The sequence below is a fragment of the Procambarus clarkii genome, chromosome 68 (assembly GCF_040958095.1).
Source record: "Procambarus clarkii isolate CNS0578487 chromosome 68, FALCON_Pclarkii_2.0, whole genome shotgun sequence".
NCBI lineage: Eukaryota > Metazoa > Arthropoda > Malacostraca > Decapoda > Cambaridae > Procambarus > Procambarus clarkii.
In genome coordinates this window covers 8,308,235-8,318,874 of record NC_091217.1, presented here as the reverse complement: position 1 = coordinate 8,318,874, position 10,640 = coordinate 8,308,235, and the positions used below count along the sequence as shown (strand labels likewise).

Genomic DNA, 10,640 nt, shown 5'->3' with positions numbered 1-10,640 from the left:
AGGGGGTATCTTATGATAATGAGGTTTCAATGCTTGGAGTCAATAATCAAAGTGAGGCTTCACCACTGTAGCGAGTAAGCCTTATACTTGCTCCATTATCTCATCATCTTAATGGCATAACTAATTAGCACTAACTACATAAGCTATAATCCTATCCCTATTTACAGGTAACGGTTTCTGCCCTCCTATCTTATTGTGAGGTGTAGTCACCGTATATAAGCAAGCGATTTGAGAATAGCAAAACACACTTGGTCCGGGAGACATCTCCCATCACGCAGGGTGCAGTTGCACCTCCACAGATCTCCAGTATCAGCTCTTGATACTGGTAATGGCTCAAAAGGGCCACCACTTACGGGCTATTCATGCCCGTGCCACCTTTTCGCTGGTTTAATCGTCATCTTGGACACATTCATGGGAGACATCTCCCGTCACGCAGAGTGCACTTGCACCTCCACAGATCTCCAGTATCAGCTCTTGATACTGGTGATGGCTCGAAAGGGCCACCACTTACGAGCTATTCATGCCCGTGCCATCTTTTGGGTGGCTTCTTCTTCATCTGTTTAAAACACGGGAGACATCTTCCGTCACGCTGGGTGCAGTCGCACCTCCACAGATCTCCAGTATAATCTATTGATACTGGTGATGGCTCAAAAGGGCCACCACTTACCAATTCATGCCCGTGCCACCTATTGGGTGGCTTCATCTTCATCTTAACACATTCACAAGGGAGACATCTCCCATCATGCAGGGTGCATTCGCACCTCCACAGATCTCCAGTATCAGCTCTTGATACTGGTAATGGCTTAAAATGGCCACCACTTACGGGCTATTCATGCCCGTGCCACCTTTTGGGTGGCTTAATCTTCATCATCATCATCATCGAATAGCAAACCTCGGGAGACATCTCCCGTCACGCAGGGTGCAGTCGCACCTCCACAGATCTCCAGTATCAGCTCTTAATACTGGTAATGGCTCAAAAGGGTCACCACTTACAGGCTATTCATACTCGTGCCACTTCTTGGGTGGCTTAATCTTTATCATCAATCAATCGAATAGCAAAGCAGTACAATTTCAAGTCAACAATGTAGCACTCGACGTGTACAGTTCTAATCGACCCAAGATGCTACAGCCTCGACACAGAGCAGACAGCAGACTACGACCTCATCGAGCTACAACGCTCTCCCACATAGAGCTCCGCGACTCCGGCCACACTCAGCTCTCTGCTCTGCTCCAAGCCCCGTCTCAACGTCTACGACACTGCTGTATCTAGGACTACTAAATAAATATGAAACTAACTAAACACTGTATCTAATGTACCCAACAACGTAACATAACCGTACGTTACAGCGCTTTCCCCCCTGAGAGTTCTCTTCCCTTCCCTTCTCTGATACGAGAGCGCTTTGTTAACAAACAAAGTAATACAAACAGTGCGCTAAGCATTGTTAATGGAAGCGCTAATAATTATATGATGAAGTGTTATGTATTTATTCAGACGAGAACAGCAGCGAACACAAACCAGCGCATATACGAACAAATTGGTTTGGAAGTACAAATTTCTCAGTGAACGAAGTTGTTTCTAGCCCGGTATCCGAAATTACAGTAGACGACTTGTTTAGTTTAGTTCATTTATTATGCACCCCATACCCATCTTGTGGGCGGTAGTGAAACTACCTACACCACCGGTGTCCCCTCTACACTACCGGTGTTAATGATGGCAGCTTTCCGTCACACTCCCTTGACCTTCGTCAGGTAATGAAAGGCGGCGGGGAGGTGTGGTTTCAAACTGCTTGATGTCTTTGAGATTCGTTGTATGGTGTCCGCGGTGTCTTGGCGATACAATTGGGTTTTATATTCGTTTGGGGGAAACTTTGTGGTATTGGTGTAGAAAGGACTTCCCCAAGGGAGCCACCATCTCTAGTAGTCTCGACATGGCCCAGAAGCCGGCGGCTTGTCTGGAGTTACTCTTTTTCTCCAGACTTTGAAAATCTGTTCTCAAACATGGCCAAAGTATTGCCATCAAACTTTGCACCTCACACTGCCACAGCTTTCCCATATAATTTTCAGACTTCAAATAAAGTACAATGAGAAATTGAGTGAAGCGTTCTATTGTTAATTAAATCGTGATGTTCCTAATCGTTGACTACCTTTTAATCCACTTCTTGAATCTGTGCATCTATGGTCTAAACCTCGACTGGACATTATTTATTAAGTTGTCTTATTCCTCCCCAGAGAATGCTAGCAAAATATTGATGCTGTGAACTATTGATTAAACTATTTCTCTACCAAAAAATCTTTAATGTCTCAAAATTGATGTGAATTTCGTAACTTTGACTAACAAATGGTCCGGCCTATGGTAAAGTATAAACCCTAGATTGTTGCTGTTGAAAATAACATTTTGTTTACTTTAATTTGAAAACAAAATTACCTTTTTATAACCTGAAAGTGTAAAAGTTTGCTATACTACCTAGAAGTCCATAACTATTACTAGGTTAAAAAAAACTTAAAACTAATTGAACTTTTGCACTTAGTGTATAAACAAAGGTCTTGAATATACAATAGTTAGGACAACTTGAATTTACTTAAATCTGGTATGTCGTCTACTTGAAAGTAAAGTCCTTGGCATGTGCTCGAACCTTAATAATGTGCTCCGGAGAGTGCGAGACATGTACTGTACTTAGTCATTTGCTATACTAAAGTTTATTTTGGTTGATTTTGTATACTGTGTAAGGTCTATAGACATACTAGTTTGTCCTTGACAAGCTAGTCCAGAAACTTCAATAGATGACTTTTACCTAGTTTTTTATCTTTGTCCTAGAATGTTCTGCTTAACATTGGTCGTGACCATGACCATGGCTCAGAAGTCGATGTGGATACTCTAATAAACACTTGTATAGATTGTAAACATCACAAAAGTGCACCAGGACCAGAAGGCAGTCTGTTTACTACGGTATGGATAATTTCTCTTAACGTCTTGCTTTTTAATGTACAATATTGTCACTACAGTAGATTAAAAAAAAATCTGAAGCCTTCAAAAATATGCTTTTAGCTGTAAAGAGCTTTTGACAATAGTCAAACTTGATATCCTTTCTACCTAAATGATAAATTGCTTAACAGAAAGTACCTCTTTTTATATTTGATTTTTTTAGTGTCATCGGTGGAAGAATAGGTCCTGCTGTACAGAGAATACTACTAGACTTATTCACGAGTCTAGTCCTTACAACTTCAATTATGACCACTGTTCTAGAGTAGAGTCCATGTCCTCGGAATGTAAACGGCATTTCATGCTCGATCACTGCTTTTACGAATGTTCACCCAATGTTGGCCCATGGGTCGTGTCGGTAAGTATTGCAGAACGTCTAAATTCTATATTTTAAAGGACTTTTATTTAACTAGGGTTTCTGCATTGTTTTAATAACTTAAACATGTTTAAACAATTATTTTTAATAATTAAAAATTTAACATTGTGCAAAACTTAAAAGGCTATTTTATAAAGTTTTTATTTTGGTATTCTGAAAGTGACTTCCCCTAAGCATTTAAATGGCATAGTGGCTTTTTTTTTTTTTTTTTTTTTTTTTTTTTTACCAAAAAATAAATTTGTCTAGACATGTAAGAGATTTGGCTCGCTAGTTCCTTTTGCAACGTTAAATAAATTTTCCCTGCAGGAAAATCGCTCGTGGCGGCGGGAAAGATACTGGGGAGTCCCTCTGTGTGCCATTGATTGAGCTTTGGTTTACTGCGTGTGCCAACGATGTCACTTGCACAGACAATTGGACCAACAATTTCATGTGGTTGAATATGACGGGTGATTGCCCAACAAAAGGAAGCTGCTTGACAAATTACTGCCCCGTAAATTCTACCTGTCAAACATTTAAAGAAATCTATAGGACAGCCCGGAACTTCTGTGAAAAGGTATGTTGAACACAACTTTTTTTTTTTTTTTTTTTTTTTTCTTCCCTCCCCACCTTTCTTGATTCAAAGTTCAGTGTATTATTGTCCATGTGACTTGCCAATTTTATATTTTCCAAATGCCCTAAAATTGGCTATTCAATGTTGGTTTAAATTCATAGGCCTAGAGAGTAGACTGCCCTCTTAATATTTTTCCTACCAAGATGGGAAAGGGGTTACTGAACATCTACAAATATCACAAAGATTGATGTGGCTTGATTGTTTCCAAATTTCAGTTTGGCAACTTTAATTGTTAAAATATTTTGATGCTATTTTCTTAATAGTACCTGCTATAAGACTCTGCCTCCTGTGTACATGTCTATTGATGCCCAGTAAAGGTGGTATCCCTTCCATATGACTTGCCAGACTGGCTTAATTATTACTAAAGTTGTTTACGCTTAACTATGCAACTTTTTTTCCAGCCTTCTCCTTAAACACTGACACGCCTAGTACCTGGTAAGGTTAAATGGTGTGCTTCAAAATTACCACTGTACAAGTGCATTTTTTCTCAATCAAGAAATGAGTTCATAAAAGTTCCTAAAGTCTTGCATAAACCATTCCCTTTAGTGAAGTTTAAAATATACCTGTACTTTAATACCTGCATTTTTATACAAAGTTGACTCTTCATTCTAGGTGTGGGACAATGCTTGGAAATATGCTGAACCGACAACACCATGTATGCACCTACAGTTCAACCAATCTGCCATCAATCCAAATGATGCTGTTGCTCTACATTATGCACAGATTATAGCTGGTTCCCAGATGCACAGCTGCAACCTAATGTGGTTTAGTATACAACTTGCTGTTTGGGCATTTATCAATAGAATATTGACAGTTGCATCCTAGACTTGGCTTGTTGCCATAGTTCATTAACTCTTTACTTTTGACTATAAACTTGCCCTTGCTGAGGGGAAACGATTCTATTAAAATGTTTACAAAGAAAAAAAAAATTCTGAGTGTAATATCCTGATCACATGAGTAATAGTGTGCTGTATTCTGGTTCTGCCCTTGTGCCTTGTCTACCTCTATTAAATTATCTGAAATGTGCCAGAAATAAAATGCTTCTTTATTTCTATCAGACATCACCCAATGAAATTTTGGTAGATTCTCAACCACATTGGAGTTGTCAAACTTGCAGCCAAGGCCATTTTACTTGTTCTGTTTCACACGTCCCCTCTCCCCCTTAAAAAAAAGTTAGTTTGGAAATCTGCCCAGTCATGTTCTGTGAATGTTGGCAAGGTCGTGGGCTTTGTTAAAACTAACAAACTGCACACCATCTCTTTTTTTCTTGTATAGTCTTTAATATTCTTTAATATAGTCTTCTTTATTCTTTAGTATTTTAGTATTCTTCTTTATTCTTCTATTCTTTAGTATAGTCTTTAATATTTAGATTATTCAAGATAATGGACAGATGGTGCTAGTCTTCCCAGCTTGGTACTACCTTTTGATGACTGCCACAGTCCAGAGAGATTTTCTCTGGACTAAAAATCTCTCGCTTCCTCATTACATGTCCCATGCATTGTCCTGTCCCTGCCACCATCTCTCCCTCCTTACCAAACTAGGAAGACCCTCTAGGCAATTTTTTCTTTCTTAAATACTGCCATCTACATCTTGGTAATTTTGTCGCCACAGCTGCTGTACACCCTTCTCCTTGCTGCCCAATATTTAACAATTGTAGAGTGGATATAGAATTTAAAGCGTGTACATCAATCATCCACCCAGAATTGGCCAATTCTCCTTGCATATAGGCCAGAAGACTACTCTTCTGGCATGTCCTTGTAAATTCCTCCTCCATATTCTCCTTGGACCAAATGCATCCACAAAGTGCACAATTTTTTGTTGTTAAATTCTGGTAGACTGACTTGCATTCACTTGCCATACTAAAAGGTGATCTTTCTGCACTTTAATATACCTGGGTTGGTGGGGAAAGGGTGACCTTTACCTCTAAAACTTCAAGAATTGCCTTATCGGGAAAAAAATGGGGCAAGTTTCATTTTAAGACCTTACTGGAAACTTGCTACTACCTTTGTCTCTCTTGCTTTCATGTTAAATTTGTCCTTTTACTGCTATAAACTTGCCCTGCTCAATGCCATTCTTCGCTCCATCTCGTACTATCCCACATGTGGCAGAGAATGCTTTTCTTTAGGTTCTGACTGTGCTTACTCCTAGTGCATAGCCTGGAAGTCCCAGCACACTTGTAGATTTTGACTGAATTAATTCGACAAAATTTTTGCCCAAGTCTGAAATCTTGTATTGGGTCAGGTGAACACTGAAGGTGATCTATCCTTGGATACCTGGATAATAATTATTACAAATGGATAAAAATCTCCAAAGATGGTTACACACTTGCAACCGAATTCAATATCTGCTTTCTGTAAATTGGTGTCGACCTTGCCAGAAAATTACTAAAGACCCAGACAGATGTCACCAAGTCGCATCAGCAGCTATCCTATCACTACTCATCTTGCCAGTCAGCCCGACAGACATTCGTAATTCAATCATTTCAATCACAATCATTCACAATCAATCGCAATCACTAATTCAAACCACAGCTGGGAACATATTAGTGAAATAGTCTTTGGTATGAGTGTTGGGGGGGGGGGGGGGGCCCCCCTCCCCCTGCTCTACCCATAGCGCTGCTATTCAACAAATCTGTCTTATTTTTACTGATATCCTCAAAGCAAGAGTGAGGCCATTTCAAAAGGGGCAAGACAGCTGACCTAAATTACAGACCAATATCAAATCTACTGATGCTTTCAAAAATTTTCATTTGATGGTGCTACATAACCTTACTGGTTTGGTGCCTTCTTTTTGATACTTATTTTCAAAAATATTTGAAAAATCGCTTACTGACTGCCCTATTTCTACTTTGAAAAACTTGACATCATTAAATCCCTACCAGTTTGGTACTCTTTTGGGAATGGATGCCAATGCCCTTATTAGGCTGCTCAATATAATCCATAAAGCCCTTGTCAGAATAAAGTTCCCAATTGGCCTTGTTATTGACCTGTGAAAAGCCTTTGATATTGTAAATCATAACTACCTCTTAAACTTTACCATGGTATCAGAGGCCTAGCTCTGGATTATTAGTTCCTTTATTGGTGATGCACCATTATGTAGCCATCAATAACTTGACCCCCCCCCCTATCTACCATTGACAGTAGGAATGCCACAGGGCAGCATCTTGGGGCCCTTTATTTCTTATATCAATGATTTGCTAAATGTTTGTAACATTCTTAAACCTATACTATTTGCTGACAATACTACCTTTCCTCTATTCTGACTCTAGAAATCCAACATTCTCTGTGTAACTCATCTTGTATATACTTTTATCTGAATAAACAGATATACCGGTCTCATCTCACACTCGTGGATAATGGGTTCGATTCCCGGCGGGACAGAAATGGTTGGGCACCTTTCCTTTCACATAATGCCTCTGTTCACCTAGTAGTAAATAGATGCATCCTGGGGAAGGTTAGAAATTTGACCTTGTGACACACACTAGTGGTTAAACATCCCCTTTGTCGTTAAAAAGACTAGTTTCTATAGCACCTATCTTACCTTGTCAAAGTAAGAAAGACGTAACCATCACTGTGTTCAAGAGGGGACTCGATAAGCACCTCCAACGGATACCTGATCAACCAGGCTGCGAGCAGCCGCGTCCAACAGCCTGGTTGACTAGTCCAGCAACGAGGAGGCCTGGGCGATGACTGGGCCGTAGGGACGCTAAGCCCCGAAATCAACTCGAGGTATAATGAAGGTAAGATAGTCCCTCTGCTCAGATCCCAAATCATGTTTAATAAACATGCACATACTCCACGTGTGCTATTTACAATTGCAAAACTTAGTTATACCACTACACTAATTCTGACTGGACGCTCTTCCTAAATAGATGTAATAGAACCCATGTGCACGAGTCACAACTGGTGACATATGAACACTTCACGAACAAGTGCCTCGCTGAAGACTTTCGTTCAAACCACAACGCTGAAAATGCTTCTCACGTACAGTACTACTAATACAAATAATCGTCAAAAGAACCTAAACACCTAGCCTAACCAATGCCTAAATATGCTTATATATAATACAGTATTAATTTATATTTAAGAAAATTCCTATTTTGAATGAACAGCATGTTAAAATTGATAAATGTGTCTTTGGGGTGAACCGCTGGATGGAATGAACTTGGTCAGAAGACAGGCTGCTTGAAATACCAAATACTGTTCCACGATCCCCCATCGAGGACAATCATATGTTGTATTTTGATAATAATAATAATAATAATAATAATTTATTTACGAATATACAAAGGATCAAGTACAGTGGTTACTCAGTAGGTACAGTATTTGTATAGTTTGAAATAACACTTAAACTACTCAGCATTTCCGGCATAACTCAATGCTAATACTAAACAGTATTAATTAATGCTTAATTCATTAGTATTTAATGAATTACAGCATTAATAAATTTAGCAAATATAATTTTTATAAAGTAATATATTTAATGATGAAATGAATAAACTGTTTCACTTTTATGTCAATACCAGCAAACTCACCTTAAGTTATTTAGGATGAATGTGTGATAATTTTGTTAAATGATGATAATTAGTTTGTTTTCTCAACATTATGTTCATATGTAACTCAAGACATCTTCATTCGCTTTTTGCCGTACTGTAAATAAACCAAGAAGCCAAACTTACTCATTAATGCTGTACAGTATGTACAAAATTTATTGTTTTCTTCTTATAATTACTTAAATATGTTTATTAACAAAACATTATTTTTACTTTGAAAATCAAACTTACAAATGTTACGATATATACATATAATAATAATAATTCATTGTATCGGGGGACAGGAAGCCAGAGTGTATTTATACACATTAGGCTTTTATCAAGGTCTCAAGGCTGAATTATTGACCCTGCCAAGGATGCAACCCCCCCACAACAAACTGACAAACTTTTGAGTACTTACTTACTGTTAGGTAAACAGAGGCATTAAGTGAAAGGAAATGTTCCCAACCATTTCTGTCCCGCCTGGGATTCGAACCCAGAATTCTCAATTGTACGTCGAGAATAAACCCGACTAATCCTCAGATTTCAATTACAGTGGTACCTCGGTTTATGAATGCCCCTCTTTATGAACTTTTCAAGGTTACGAGCTTGATTTCTTCCGAAAATTTGAATCAGGTTCGCTCACAGGGAAATTTGCTTCGGGTTTACGAATTTTCGAGTTACAAGCAGTCTCCAGGAACAGATTAAATTCGTAAACTGAGGTACCCCTGTATTGTGAACAGTCAAACATGGTTACCTAACACATGAGTGAATGTAAAGATTTAAAATAGGCTTCTTGTTCAGTAGTTGCAAGAGAATGTATTCGCAACTCAGACAGATTACAGCATGATCAGCAGGCCTCTCGAGCATTCACAATGTCACTAAACTGATGTACTAAATTGCCCAAACCTAACCTAACCGAGGACCCTAACCAAATTTTGCAAGCCACTATGATTTTTAGGACAGTACATCATTTTCTGACTTAAAACCTCCGTATCTGAAAGGATACGGAAGTTGCTCTCACTCACTGTCCTCATTTTAATCAGTTTTTCATTATATCAAGATTCCTAAATGAACATGTAATGTACTTACCACACCTTGTGAGGCATCAGTTATAAGGAATTACCAAAGCTCTACCTGTTGCATCATACCAGCTTTGTTGTGTCCAGGTTCCAATGACTCAAAACATTGCATATTATCATTCATACAAAAAAAAAAAAAAAAAAAGGCACACTTTGTCAGGGTTCTACTCTTTTGGCCAGAAAAAGCCTGTTATGCTATACTGCATTCAACTGCTTTCAGCCTATATTATTGTATAATCCTATTGTATAATAAGATAGTATTATGATTAATTGACAAAATTTAAGTACTGTATGTGTTTTATTAAAATATTTTTGTTAATTTTTGTTAAATGAGTGAGATGATAATGAAGTGAACAAATCCACAAGGCCCGTGACGAGAATTAGAACCTGCGTCCAAGAGCATTTGAATCCTCGTCACAGCCCTTGTGGATTTGTTCATTTGATACATCACGCTATTGTGATTTCTGTGTGTAATGATAATGAAGTCTTTTTTTTTTTTTACAAGAGGCTATACATGGAGTTAGCATTATTTTTCTTTAAAAAAAATAGTTGAAATCTATATGAAGCTTTTTATTTTACATAACACTATCTATGAAGCATAACTGTATCTTTACTGCATTACAGTATATATTATTTCTCTGCAGCTTATGGTTTACAAAAGATGAATACATCTGGCAAACATCATGAATGAGACTTTTTTTTAGGGACAGAAGAGCTTAAGAATACTGTACATAACAGTTCTCCACGGGTGCTAAATGTACATTTATGGTCAGGGAATAAGCAAATTAATAGTAACAAGTTAAAGGTCCATAAAGTGATGTCCAAAGTAAATGTTTAAGCAGATAATACTACTGAGCTACAGCCCTGTACTCTACACATTTGGAAGGGTCTGCTGGGAAATACTGTTGACATTTTGTCATAAGGCGTTTCAAACCCTGGATGTACTTTCGCTGTGTCTCATCATTTAGGACATGAGCTACGTGTTTACTGAAGATCTTTTCTCGTCCAGTACGTGCATGGATACCAACCATGGTGACACCAATTGGCCAAGGTGCATTTCC

At 38.3% G+C, this 10,640-nt stretch overlaps 1 protein-coding gene and 1 pseudogene across 1 annotated transcript in view; one reads left to right on the top strand and one right to left on the bottom strand.

Annotated features, from left to right (window-relative positions):
* The first annotated feature begins 1,833 nt into the window (after window positions 1–1,833).
* On the top strand, window positions 1,834–10,138 carry LOC123774743 (folate receptor gamma-like; annotated as a pseudogene).
* Prp18 (pre-mRNA processing factor 18) overlaps window positions 8,221–10,640 on the bottom strand; it is an 8,503-nt gene continuing 6,083 nt past the window's right edge. The window contains exon 2 of the mRNA XM_045769290.2: window positions 8,221–10,640. This exon is cut by the window's right edge and continues 843 nt beyond it. Coding sequence (XP_045625246.1) covers window positions 10,428–10,640 — 213 coding nt within the window. The 3' untranslated portion in view covers window positions 8,221–10,427.